Raw genomic sequence first — 15,420 nt, 5'->3', positions numbered from 1 at the left:
AGATAGGGCACCATATGTAAATTTGCCCAGACATTTTAAAATTCCAAATCTGGCGGCCGTTTAAAGACGCCACAAATCATTAAAAAATGGGAAAAAAATATTGTAGAGACTTGATATTTGGTTTAAAAGAGCTTCCGATCCGCCAAATGCCCGTCATTCCAAGATAGCTACCGGTCGAAAATATTTAATGAATGAAAAAAAAACTCTACAAATTCCAAGAGCCGTAAAAACTGATTTTGGGATCTCCTGTCACAATGGGAATCTGTGTCGGTGACCAACACAAATAACCGTGACCGTGACGTGTTAGTAGGAACTTAGCTCTCCCTCACCGTTGTACAGAAAAGAAAAGGCGCCACAAAAAAAACGAGGGACGATCAAGAAATCGTTCCTCAGTTTATCATTCCTTTATTCAAAGTGTAGACATAATCCAATCAACAAAGGATGTAATTACTGACAAACAAAAAATAAAAACAAGAAGAAACCAAAAGAAATATAAGTAAAACTGATCGTTATAAAAAATGAAGTCTAGTAAACGCTCCGAAAATTTGAAAGAATAGTGTAGTTATTAATTCATATAGAAAATTCTTTTTAAATTCTGTTATCAACAACATTTTTTTCTGCCTATGCTCTAGAATAATTATTTTATGGTCGTTATCTTTTGATTCTTCGCCCAACGAAGCTGCACTGACTACGATTTCAGATCTAAGAATGGTGCGATCGGCCTAATCGTAGATAAATATATAACGTTCGTACATTTTTTCTCGATTTTACAAACTGTCTATTGTTCAAGTCTAAAAAAAATTAGAGGAATCTCAGATATATGGTCTATATGATTAATCAGGAACTTTATATTACATTATTATACACTCCTCACTAAAACAATCCAACGAGAAAGTGACCGCAGAAAGGTCATGAAGACTATTTTTGGCATACTTCCCCCAATCCGAATTTTCTTTGACCCTCCAACCCTCCTTTTTTATTTGGATATTGACATGTCGGGTTGGAGTAAGGATGATGTGCCATACAAAAGTTGGAGATTCGACGGTACCGCTGAGTACCGCCCTTCAACCTCTTCTAAAGAAGTTGAAATCGTGCTTGTCACACCTATCTAGTTCTATTCCAGAATTATTTTTCTGTCTGTTGATACCATATTTCCATATCTGCTATAAAAATATATTTTGTATTGAAGTTGGAAGGGTGCACGGGTGGGCGGGGGGGGGGGGGTATCTCAGCCCATACGATAAAAAAACGTCATACCAACTGCATTCAAAAATACACATTTTCACCCCCAGGCATTCATTCAAATATTGCTTTGAATTTCACTTATGAATGAGACCCTGAAGTCATATTAAAATTCAGTACATGATGTTATCTACATAAATGCACAGCCTAAAACACAAACAGTAACGTTAATTAGATAGTGTGCATGCATCGATAACTAAGACATGAATACACTATTATAATAAACATTTCATTCAGAGTTATGCAATTATCTCCCTTTGAAAAAAAAGCACTAAAAGTAACACTTTTGACAATATTAATATAAATTGCTTTGAGGATGAAAGCTGTAGATTATAGAACACCAATTCAAACAATAAGCATTTGGAATGTACAAACAATGAGCGTTTAGAACGTACGCAAAAATAGCCCAACACTACCTCCGGCATGTTCCTCATAGCGCTGTGAAAAAAAGTTCTATGTTCATTTTATTTTAAAAAATAAACTGTTTCTGAAAGAAAAAAAAATTTTTTGTACATTTTATAAGTGCATTTCTCTTCTTGTGCTATAAAGCATAATTTCTAAATATACCCCTATCTTGTGAAAACATTGGGATTTTTCATGCTATTATATAGACTTTTCACTTCCGGTGACCAGTACTGCACTGCAAGTCTGCTAACCTAACATGCCAATCTGAGGATTGTGAGCTGATATATGTAGAATCATGCGGATATATAGTCCTCTGTAGGTTTAAAAGAGCAATCAAGCGAACCAATGTTATAGCGGTAATCAGAAGAATGTAATTCAGGGTTAAGTTAAGGTAAAGTCCAGAGAACCCATTGAGTGTTGAGAAATTAGCATTGAAACTTACAGGAAGTGGTTTCTAGTCTTTATAGAAAATTTGTCTAAATATGCTCAGAAATGATGCATAAAAGAGGACCCTCAGACGTGAGACATGATATCGGCAACACTAAAGCACTTATATATACGACAAATACACTGATATTGTTTACTAGGAGTTGAAAAAAATATTGGACAAAGACAATATATACATGTACAAAGTCGGATTCAGGAGGTTCCAGGGATAAGAACTGTTTGGGGGGATTAATTTGCACAATAGCATAACCCCCATATCCAGAGACTCTGAATTCACATTTGACATAATTATACATATCACACTCTCACTCCAGATATGTGTTAACTAAATTATCATTAGAAGATTATTTTGCAACCTTAAGTAAATGGGCCATTCGACCTTAAGATAATAAAGCTCAACATTTTTAAATGTACCTGAGCCGATCCGTGCAACAAAAATTGCGATCGGTCATCGATCACCGATCACTTTCCGGTCTGTCATCGATCCGTCAAACCGGTCCATTTAACTGGTGATCGCATCACGAGACCACGGAGCGGTCAATGTATTTAACGGTGTTTGTTGTTTTCTTCGTCAATTTTACTCAACTATTTACATAATGTAAAGATTTAAACATCAGTTTATACTTTTATTTTACATTTCTTTTATTTAAAACAGATCTTATGTCATTTTACATAACAAAACTGCGATCAGCTCGGTCATCGGTCATCGGTCATCGATCCGTGAGCGATCAATCAATCAACGGTCATCGACCCGTCAAATCGTTGCGCGGATCGGTTCATGTACAAAAAATAAAAAAAATAACAGACATGAGACAGAGACAACACAAAAACAAAGACGTACAAAGCGGACACAAGACACGGCAATTAACACACATTATTAAACTAAATCATTCAATCGACCAATGAGACAGAAAACTAATTAAGCATATAAGGAGAATACGTATGGTGTATATGTCAAAGAGACAACAACACCACCGGGATGAAAATGTCAGCAAACGCATTAAAACGTTTATTGAATATAAAGCACGGATAGTGAATTAGAAAAAAGACGTTGACTTGATATGCCTAACATCACAGATATATACAAGAAATGGTCAATCCTTTTTTTTTATTGATTTGAATGTCAAAACTAAATAAATGAAGAAAAAAATATGTACACAAAATACTGAATATATGTGTTGCATAATGCAATGACATTTTAGATGACCTTCTGATAAATGGAAATAGTAGGATAAAATGTACATTCAGGTTATGTATAATGTAAATCATATTATAATGCATCCGGTCTGACATTCTTCTGGTCTTAATTAGTTACTGGTCCGTCTGAGAATCAGGCACTGTTTATCTGTATAATACACAGGGGAAAGTAGGGTTTTGGAGGTCATCATCCACAAAACTCGATATATGAAACATTTCGTACCGTAGGCATATCCAAGTCCCCCTCCTCCAAACTTTAAGCTGGAAAGATTTGGTTGCTTATACTGTAAAAATGAAAATCAAAGGCGTATCCCCTCTAGGAAATTTCTGTTTCTGGATCCGTCAATGCGTTTCTGTGCTATTTCTATTGTATGACTCAATACTAATTATCTCTGTATTGTTTATGGAGGTAATCAATGCGTATCAACTCAGCATGGGTACTAACTTGGTTGTTATCATAATTATGTATAATCACAAGAAATATTCATAATCACGATGAATTAATCAGAAGATTTGATCAAACTTGTGTAACAATTATAGCTTAAACGAATTTATTAGTGTGTTCCAACAGGAAACTTATTTTAGATTTCTGCTCCTTACCCGGCTCTTTTAAAGAGCGATACTCGAACAGCACTTTAGAGGGTGCGCTATTAATAGCCCGTTTCTCTTACTCCTTAACAGATAATTGATGTAGCTGCACACAGGCTACACTGATTTCTCATAAAACTGCGTTTTAAAATATACACTTTCGTACAGTAATAATTATTCTATTTTTACCAATTTCCTGACAGCTGTCATATGTTTTCAAGAAAAGAGTTTTATAAATCTATCGCTTTAAGTGACTAATTCAACGTTATTTCCCCTTACAATACGAATATAGGTAGTGGTCGTAAGTTTATCTATGAACACTGCTTCTACTAACTACCTATAATATGTCAAGTTAATAAATATAACATGACATGCGTTAGGATAGGGTCATATTGAATACAATTTGTGAAACGCTATAAACATACCACAAACAGTAGGAATATAATTGTCTGAATGGAATTATGTCGAGGAAAATGGAAGGAAGTTCAAACATACAAGGTAAGCTGTTCATAAGTTTTAATTATTCTTTGTTTTGAGAATAAACTGAGTCAGTAATTTTGTTGAAACCAAGTACAATTCTTATATCATCATATAAAAATGTATGAAACGTGACTTGGACTTGGATTGATTATTTAAAAATCTAAAGGAAGTCTCTCATTCCATATTAAAGTAATTTCAATTAATAAGGAAATGCACTTTCAATGAATTAACTGTGTGCAAAATTTTGGTAAAAACTGGCAAATAATAGTCTATATACCCCCTTTAAGTGCATCTTTCTGTGTCTACGATTATCTGGTTAAAACCTTTCTCAGCCAAACAGGGGATACGATACAACAGTAACATTTTTAAGTATACATTGTGTCGTTCTATTGCCCGATAAAATTATATCTGTCATTATGATACAAATGATAACTTGACCGCTTAGTTTTAGCCCCCTTTTAATCTATGTGCTTGTTTCTGACACCGAGACGAGCATGGATAATTTGTTTATACGTGTATATGTAAACAAAAAATGAAGAGGTAAATTGTGTGTATAGGCGTTAGTACGGCCTTGCAATTAATTGTTTATATATTAAGATATTGCTTCGTAATCTCGGTCTTCAATTTGCCAGAATCAAGATAACTTCATGTTGAACGTTAGTACCAAATCGAATGAAAGAAAAAGGGGTAGTAGTCACAAAGATGGCATAAAAGAAAAGAACCAAGAGGTCCTAGGAATAAGGATGGTAGGATCATTGAGGCCATACATGTACACTATCATCCCGGGGCTATCTGCTATTTGTATGTAATTTATCATAATAGCCAAGTTACAAATGTATTTTGACAGGTCAATGTTTTGATAAAAACCAATTATTGTTGATGTTTCTCCATGATAAACTAAGTACTAAGGCCAAACAAAAAAGATGCGTGTCCTACTACCCTACGTATACCCGCCTTATTTTTTTTTCAGCTGAAATATTGTAAGCTACAGTTCTTTTTTATCATTTGTCAGCTGTATTAAACACTGTTAAATTCAAAATGTTACTCCCCTAAACTCAGTGTAACATAAATATATAGTATTTTTTTTAAATCTATATCTACATCGTATATACCCTATCTTTTCAAATGTAAACACATATTTAATTGTTTTTGCCTTATACTAATTAATAAGTTATTGCTTTATCACAAGGCTTTTACATGCGCAGTGAATCACACCAACTGACATAATTATATATAAAGAAGAACATTTAAGTATATTTATGGTTAAAACAGTTAAAGTGGGGAAACGCTCTCGGCCCCACGTGGGGTCTGGGAGTAGGCCAGAGCGTCAACACAGCAGCCCAGCCGCTAGTAGGACATACTCTGAGTTCTTCTGTCAGGTATCCTGAAGGCTGGGCTCCGCTACCTTCTACTACTAACTGGCATTACTAACAGAATCCCCGTAAGGGGCGATCGTGCGAGATCCGTAAGGATAGTCAAGACCGTAAAAAACCCCAATCATCATATTCATGGTAAATGTTAAAATATCATCGGGAGAGAGAACCAACTTGAAGACGAATGTATATATACTGAATATTACATGTAAAAATCCGTATCACATGCTCTATCAAGCCGAGACTCCTATATCACCCCAAGGGCCATCGGCCCGCGGAGTGATATAGGTCGAAGGTTGATACAGCATATGATACAGATTTAAACATGTTATGTTAATTATATCATTTATTTCAACCATGTTTCAAATATAGTCTGTGAAAGGTGTGATTAGGTCTAGAGGTGTGATATAGGGTATACGATATAGGTCCAAGGGGTGTGCGAAATGATATGGGGTTTAAACAAACACGTATAATGCATAAACAAAAAAGTATATTTATGGCATGAATCATATAAATATCAATCACGCATTGCACTTTCTTATGTTAAAATTTGATTCCAAATAATCTGCTATAACTAAGTAAAGTTAACCCTTCAATATTTTCAAAGCATTTTGGGAGTCAAATGGCGTAAATCTGGATAAGATGTATGTATAGTTTTTCAAAGGATACAATTCTGTTCTTAGATACGCATTTGTATGTATACCATGTAGTGCACTTCATTCCAAAGGACTAGTTTCCGTTACTATTCATGTCTGTGATATTACACAGTCGTGTTGTTATTTTATCTTACGTATATGTTTATTCATCCTACAGGAAACATATTGAGTTCTACATATACATGTATATACATTTAACAGTGGATTAAGTGCACCACCACTGCATGTACAAATGTATCTTCATCCTAATAAGCAAACCATTTGAGGTATTACACAGGCAAATATTTTTCACGTGAAATTCATGTTAATCGAGCTTCACGTGAAATTCATGTGAAATTCACATGAAATTAACATGATTTTCATTTGAAATTCATTAAACGCGAATTTCATGTGAACATTTCGTGTGAATTTCACGTGAAGGCTCCATTCACCCGAATTTCACGTGAACTCTGTCACTTAGTTTATTTGTTCAATTCAGGTGAAATTCATGTGAAATTCGTGTGAAAATCATGTGAAATAATTTTGAATGTGTACAAATATACAGTCATAACGGCGAATTACGTGCACCAACACTACCAATATCATATTGATATGGATCGTACTTTTTGAATTCCAAGGTTTTGTTTTATACAATAAGTAAAATACTTTTCAAAACTTTTTTTGTAAATGGTCTTTTTCTTTTGATAAAATAATTGTTATGGAAGTTTTTATAACGAACTTCTTTGCACCCGAATAAAGATTATGAAATGACCTCATTTATTTGAAGAACTAAATGATTTCTACGATATCTACGAAATTTGAAATTGATATTTTAATTAAGAAGATCAATGTTGAATGAATAAATTTTACATAGCAGTAAAAATACCTGTATGATATGATATATCAATATTCGTAATATAATATGCGCAATTTTTATTCGTATATATAGTAGTGCTTACATTATCATGAGTCAAAATCCCCTTTTGGTTAACGGAGCGCATGTTGTCTACTGTTTCCATTTTGGTTCACTATATTCCATGCTGAGACTATCCAACGTACAATGTAGACAATCATCATTGTAAATATCCACTCTCTTTATACATAATGGACCGAGAAAACACTGAATGTAAAATTAATTCTTTGTTGTATTTATTTTTGTTAGCCACTTCCCATATTCAGGTTGGTCGAGCTAGAAAATTGACTATCAAATATTATGGCAACCAGTGTTCGCTGCAAGAGAACATATTGCTTCAAATCAGGTTCTCTAAGATGAAATTAATATAGTTATGATATAAGAAGAAGAATGGCAATGAGTACTCGAAAACATTTGACAAGCTTAGTAATACAAACCTCTTTCAAAGCTACAATGTCTAGAAACAGCAGTACATTTAGGCCCTGGCCATTTTTAATGGATTTTCAATGTTGCTAAAAAAAAATTTCAATAACAAATGAATCATAATTTTTTCAGGGATATGGCAAATTTTCATTTTTTTTTGCCAGTCAACTTTACGATGAGGATAAAATGAAAATATTATATAAATATTAAGGGAGGGCATATGAAATTAAAGATTCAATCAAGATTTACATTCCTCCCCACTCCTAAAAAAATGACATTTTTTCAAAAAATAAATGGGACAGGAATTTCAAAATCATGATTTTTTTTTCACGTACATTTCTTGTATTTAGACACTATAACATACAAATCTTTCAATTCTTAGTAACCAAAATAATGTTTCTTCTCTGAAACTGGTGTAGCTGTGGATTTATAACATGTCTATACATCAAATAGCTAAAATTAGGCCAGCAAATACAAATGTATCTGGTAAGGAGTAAACAATATAAAATAAAATCTTTCCAACCACCCCATATTTTGGTGAGGGTTTGATGAAATTTACTTGGCCTAAACACGACATAGCTTTGTCTGTAGCCATGAACTGGACGAGGAGCTGCATCTCTTTTTTTTTCTAAACTATATCAGAGGACAAGAAAGTCTGGGCCTCGTGCAGGCCGGAACGCTACCCCTGCGATAGCAGGAGAAAGTCTGGGACTAGTGCAGTGAAGCAGCCCACGTCACAATCAATTATGCATGGCCAATCTGAATTGATCACGTGGTATACATCGTACTTTTAGCAACCCAAAAAAAACAATAAGGCAAGAAGCAATGTATGAGTAAATTCATGATTGTATATTATATCTAATTAAAATGCTTGGACACATGTTTTGAAAATAAGGGGTGACAGGAGACAATCTTCGTGTACTCTTGTATGTACATTGAAGGATGGTGAGAGTGTTGAATTGTGGATGACTTGGCATTTGGTGTTTTTGTAGAGTCTTTGAATAATCTTTACTATTAAACAGGGATTCCATAGTGTATTAGTACTTTTGAAAGTGTATTTCTGTCAACTATGTCGAAGGCTTTCTTAAAGTCCACGAGGTTGATGTACAAAATGTAGATGGGTGATTGCCATTCTATAGACTGCTCCATGCTGACACGTAACGTGGCAATTTGGTCAATACATGATCGGTCGCATCGGAATCTGGAGAGAAGCTGAACTACTCTGCAGTTTTTGGCAGTTGTTCAGGTCGCCCTGCTTCAGAAGCTTAATGATGTAACATAAACTCCACTCCCGAGGGATTTCCACTGTTTACCAGATGTTTTCAAACAGGACATGCAAGATGATGTAGTGACCTATGCAGGTCCAGGTGTCAAAAGAATAGGCCCACAACATCGCTAAGCTAGTCTTAAAAGGCGGCTTAATAGTGCTCAGAATCCTGTTCGGTCCTAGGGGGCTCTGCTCTCAGAGCAACTGGGTTGTGTTCTTCAGGTGGTAGAATGGGGTAGCCCTGGCTTTTTACATGCTTGGGTGGTCATGCTCTAATACGGAAAATCTGACCTGAAAATCATAGTGGTGCAACGTGGTAGGAAAGGTGCCGCGTTCCTGGCAAGATAAATTATCTTTCTGTGGTATTCTACCGGAGTAGAAACCTTTGGGCTCCGCCACAGAAGGTTAAATTGCCTGACCCTACTCACCTCTCCCTATTTCCAGTGGCAATCAAAACTTGTCGACCACATTATCCTTGTATCCCATCTAATTTTTCATTTCATCATCATTTCATGTTTATTTTATCATCTCTTTCATGTTCATCGCCTGGATATAGCTGAACTATTACTGCTCGGGAGTTAAACCCCAACAATCAGTCAATCAATCAAGGTGTTGAAGGTATTTTCAAGCTTGGACTATAAGACCTCAGATGCAAATTTTGAACGGCCCTGGGGCTTTTCCGGTCCTGATTCTCCATAAGGCTTTTATAATTTCATCCTTCGTGATCGGGCAAGTATCAACATCAAGGTCTTCTCTAGGAGGTAGATTAGGAGCATATTGTATATCTTCTCCATTTAAAATTGGTCCCTCTAGGTTTGTAATCACATTGCCATCTTTGTCTTTCACTGGTTTAGACGTGTTCGTTTTTCTACCTGCCAGTCGACATGTGATATTGTACACAGTTTTGGTGTCATTTCTGCCCTTTGTTTTTGAAGCGAGCTCGTTGATGTAGGTTCTTTTATACTGTCTGGTCTTTCTCTTTACTTCTTTCCTAATTCTAATGTGTTCCGTCGTCTAACAATTCTTGCAGCAATCTTGTCTTGACCTGGTCAAGTTGTATCTTAACAGACCTACATGTACGCTTCCCAGTTGTCTCGACTGTATCTTCGGATAACCATGATTTGTATTCCTTCTTTGAGAATCTATGTTCTTCTTGGCATGTGGTGTCATAAGTGGACTTCACTCTCGCCCATCGTTTGTCTACTGCGCCTCTTCCTTATGTTATACTTTCTGCTTCTGATCTGATCTTGTCTAATTTCCCTGGCTATCTTGATCTTAAATTTAGCCACCACAAGTTGATGATCGGATGCAATATCAGCACTTCGATAAGCTCTAATGTCTGTCATGCTCTTTTTCCATCTCCTAGCGACTGTTATGTGGTCTATCTGGTTTCTAGTTTTCATTTCTTGAGATACCCAGATTGTTCTGTGTATATACTGTGAGGGAGCGGGAATGTCTTACTCCTATAACTAGATCGTTGAGGGAGCAAATATGACCAGATCGTTCTGGGAGCAAAAATCTGCATTCTGAGTTCTCCATTTTCGTTGATATTACAAATTCCTTCCTCCCTCAAGATGAGTTGTCTCCCGTGTGGTGTTATTCAATCTATGGTAGCTTAGAGGTGGTTGTAAAACTCCTCTTTGTCTCCTTCGTCTGCTACGTTTGTAGGAGCTTAGCATTGAATGACTGTTACTTTTTGTATCCTTAATATAAATCTTGCCACGATAATTCTTTCTCTCACATGATTCCATTCGATGAGTGATGATTTGTCCTTCTTTTTGAGTAAGATTCCTACTCCATGTTGATGGTTACCATCCTCGTTTGGTAGTCCAGAGTACAGTAGAGTTTGTCCTGAAGATAGTATGACCGCTCCAGATGATGTCCATCTAACTTCGTCCCAAATATCAAGGTTGTAATGCTCCAAATGCATTTCTATTGCAGCCTGGATAGCTTTCCCGTTTCGTATAATGTCTGCACGTTCCAGCTCGCAATCATTGAGGCGGTCTCAAGGGAGAAAAGTTTCACCTGCTAGTGGGCAGAACAAGCTGTATATTTTGCAGTCGAGTTACTTTTTAATGAATTAAACCTGTTGAGATTATGCATTAGGCACATTGGACTACTGTTAAGTCTTAAGTGTCGAAAAGTTTCACCTTATTCCATTTCGATTTAATTGCACTTTCTCTAAAAAAATTAATGAGGACTTAGAAAACGTATAAGTACATATGTACATGTAAATTTGAATAGTTAAGGTTCTTATTAGCAATGTTAAATAACATTTGAACCTGATCAAAAGACACATTAAAGAAAATAAAGCCATTATCTCTGAACTAATGATATGTTGTGCTTATTTAAGAACTTATCAACCATTAAGTTAATAAAGTCTTCGCTTGTATGTTGCATATGTCAGGGCTAGGGACCGTCCTTATTGCACATCATATAAAGAACTAATTTTAATATTAGAAGTAAGTTCGCATTGCTCAAAAGTATACTGAGTGTGAAAGTACTTTAATTCGTGGATACCAATTTTCATGGATTAGAGAAGAAACACAAGTTTGTGGATTCTTGAATTCGTGGTTTTGAGATTTTTTAGTATACACTTCATTACACAATTGAAATCTCTTTTTCGTTTGGAACTAAATTTAGTGGTACCCAGTGAACTATATTACTTTCACAGTAGCATATTCTAAAACGTTTTCAGCCGCATTAATTAGGTGAATCACTTAACATGCTTGCATACATGCTTGTCATGTCATAGAAACATAGGATATTTGTTGTCATATGAAAACTGTAAAAGTTCCGAGCTGTCTTGTACATTAGTTCCTTGGTTTTTAAATATAGGAAGCAAAAATTAGTCAAGAAGTCTACGAAATTTCCACAATGGGAAATAATTGGACGGCCTGGTATTCTTATCTTTTCTCTGATGGAAATAAAATCTAAATTAGTTATAATGTTTAGTGGTACATGTAATAATTTATTTATTGAAAATCTTTGCATATATCTATATTGTATATATTATTTGCCAATTAAAGCTGTGGACAAAGACCGCCAAACCTTAATGTGATTTTAGTTTCAATATGTCCGTCTTGGATAAATAGTTTTTTTTTCATTAGTCGTGAAAACATAATCTGTTACCATTGCTAAGATACATGTATAAGAAATACAAGGACCAATTAATTTACATGTACATGTAATTCAATTTTATACATGTATGACGGCTCGAATTCAGATGAAGATAAATACTATGCAAGTTTTTTTACTGGACATAATACAGATACCACCAATTTCTTGCAAATGAATATGATGGAAAAAAAATAACATGTAAGCGATACTTTTCTTAATCTTCACACGTCATGTGGTACATTTGTATTTTATCTCTGAATGGGAAAAAAAGTTCAGGAACTAGTTAAAAGATGTATTTCCATATTTGCCATATTTGTCATGTTTAACATGTTCCTGAGGTAAACCGTACATGTATAATAACATGTAAGTGCATTTTATCTATAAAGTATATGTTGCTTCTAACCGTTTCTCGGGAAAGACATTTTAAAAGTACTTATTCATGTTAATTATTCAAAATTATGAATAACTCTGTAAATGACACTAAAATACGGACGAAGCTATAAAATTTTCAATTTGCAATATCTATTAGCATTATGTAAACATGGCTCAAAACAAAAACCAACTACAAACCTTCGAATTTCGCAAGAAATTATGGAACATTGCATCTCAAGGGCTAACTCCAACTATCAAATATGCAGCCCCTCTAGTATGTAACCAGGAAAAGAGTGATCCCAGATATTGGTGGGGGGGGGGGGGGGTTCACTTCAACTTTTTTTTAATAAAATCGAATACATCACTATTTACTGCTCAACAGTCCTTTGAATAAACACAGGTACATCAAATACTTCTAATTAATCTGAGGTTACATGGCGACGATATTAATTTGTGCTCGACTTAGTGTATTTATTGAAAACCTTAAATTTTCCTAATGTTTTTCAACGAATAGAGCAAGGAGTTTCAATCAGTAATTTTCATCTATTTTTTTTTACATTAAAGAATTGTCAAAAATCATTTATAGAGGCATTTTAGAAAAAAAAGCACGAACTTTGGTACACAAGAATAGGGGAAATTGGAACCCTGTTCTTTTATTTTTCATTTAAGTATTTTCCCTCAAAACCAAGTCAAGTGTCATAGCTTGATATTTACCCTGTTCTTTGTGCGGCATGCCAAAGTGGACAAAATGCCTATTTATTTATATTTATAAATATTTCAATTATAAATATTCATAAATAATTTTTCTTTTATATTTATAACTCAATTATGAATATTAATAATTCATTTATTAATGTTTTATACTGTAACAATTATAAATAATAATAAATCAATTCTAAATACTGTATAATTATTTTTTTTTCATGAATATTTACATCCTCCCAAGTCAGGGTTTTGAGTCCACCCTCGCTTCCTCAAACCCCTGACACCACTCATTCATATTTAGCGGGTATTTTTCATTTAATAAAATTATTGAAAAATAGTAAAAACGAATGTGTACTTTGAAATGTTCCATTAGGTAAGAACACTTTAAAATGTGTGAATCTATTTTAAAGACGTATCCCGTGGAAAAGAAAAAAATCGTGTCAGTCTAAAATGTTTGATCATGTTGACAAATCTTGATAATATTCTGGAGACGAATTGTAGGAGATACAAAGAGTTTTTCCTTAAATAATGCTATATTTGTTATGTAATTACCAAAGCAAGTGTAAATCTTATCATACAATGTTCAAGGTCAACATTTTGAAGGCCATATGATTTCCTTTAGTCTGGGTTGGTAGTTCTTGTCTTTTCCTCCTTGGCGAGTGTTTTTCGCCCCCGACGAAGACCGTACAACCGAAATATTGGCATCCCTTTCCTTGTTTTATCATGATTTATTTGTATTTTTACTAATTTAGTTCATTTTTCCTTTGGAATGTTATTTATTTGTTATGTCAATTATTGCAGTTTTGGCATTTTCATATTGGTCAGCGTTTCTTGATAAAATTACTTTTACACAAATCCTGATAGTTCAAAATTTTCTTTGTATTATTATTTCTGTTCGATTTGTTATGCTTTGCCCCCAAACAAACAAACATTAATTGTTTATGGCCATTTTGAAAACTTTTTTTTTGTACTTGAATTATCTTCGAAATTCCGATGTTCCTTCGATTTCGTTATAGATTGCCATATCGGCTCGTGTATCAGAACGAGACTTCTTCGGCGGATTTACTTAAACAATGGGATATTTCTTTTTCTGTAAGTATCAAATTGGTTTCAATTCATCTGTTCTCTCGTTTTTCGTTGCAATTTTTACTTAAGCTTTTTTTAAACAAACAAATGACAAAAATCAAAATATCCAATTGCAGTTTTCATTTTTAATATGTTCTGTTTAATTTCAAATGCGTTGCTCTTAAACATGTATAAAATCATTCGATCAATGAATGATCTATCAAAACATAGTTACATAATACTTGTACATGTAAACAAGTCACAGTATAATGATCGATGCAAATATTAGAATCTTGGCAAGGCTTTACATTTGCGATGCAAATACGGTCGCTGCTTTAGCGGGTTTCAAACCCCTTCTCTGTCTGCACTAACGCTCTAGAACACCACAGCAACTAAGCTATATAAAAAATATAGCATTCATTATCTGAGACCTACTTTCTCGTTAGTAAATGTAATACAACATGAGCATTACTTTATAAATGATGTTTTTTTTACATCATCGGTTGTATGCGGTAAAAAAAGATAATGATATGTAACGAAAAGCAGATACAGCAAGATAGCGAAAAACGCTAAATACTCACACTGTTATGAGTTGAAGTGCTTAACATGTACATATGTATGATAATTGTGCTTCACTTGGAACTGATTTTTTCACCTAAAAATTGTTTTAAGTCAAAGTTGCATCCTTTAAAATTGTATATGTTTGCATGATGTCATTTATTTAAAAAGACAACTAAAAAGAAAGCAAAAGCTCGTAAAAACGTGAGTTAACTCACCCACACAATCAATCAATCAATCAAATATGAGTGAAATCTGTTTAAACCAAAACTTGAATTGACCGAAAACGTGTCTTAACCTGACAATTTTTAAGTAGCAGTCTATATAAAAATCAGGCAGAAGGTGATTCATGCATGTCAAAAACCCACCGAAATCAGTTTTATGTCTTGCTCAGCAATAGTAACTGATCACATAAGCAGTCTTAGTTTTCCATTTGGTTGTTGCGCTTTTGATATAAAAACATATAGATTGTACATGAAATTTGCATTTTGCAAGAGTCATCGTTCTTGATTTGGTTGATTTTAGTGGGATATAAATGTACGATTTTCTAAAAAAAGTGCAAATCTGAATGCAGACAAGGTTGTTGTTATGTGAAAATATAGCATATGTAGACTGAAAAAGCATTGATTG

The 15,420-nt window shown here is 34.3% G+C and overlaps 1 protein-coding gene across 4 annotated transcripts in view; it reads left to right on the top strand.

Annotated features, from left to right (window-relative positions):
• The window catches only part of LOC148611894 (uncharacterized), a 49,928-nt gene that overhangs the window by 19,137 nt on the left and 15,371 nt on the right, over window positions 1–15,420 (top strand). The window contains exon 1 of one of the 4 annotated variants that reach the window (XM_088592882.1): window positions 3,966–4,377. The exons of 1 other annotated variant lie outside the window; for it this stretch is intronic. In XM_088592882.1, coding sequence (XP_088449008.1) covers window positions 4,341–4,377 — 37 coding nt within the window. In that variant the 5' untranslated portion in view covers window positions 3,966–4,340. Of the gene's footprint in view, window positions 1–3,965; window positions 4,378–5,111; window positions 5,161–14,216; window positions 14,260–15,420 lie in introns of those variants that run through there. 2 more of the 4 variants (XM_088592881.1, XM_088592884.1) reach the window with 2 other exon arrangements.

This window comes from Perna viridis, chromosome 7 (genome assembly GCF_037379345.1).
Source record: "Perna viridis isolate PV_CMFRI_1.1 ecotype Kerala chromosome 7, ASM3737934v1, whole genome shotgun sequence".
NCBI lineage: Eukaryota > Metazoa > Mollusca > Bivalvia > Mytilida > Mytilidae > Perna > Perna viridis.
Note: the sequence above shows the minus strand (reverse complement) of the source record. Positions and strands in the feature narration are given on the sequence as shown.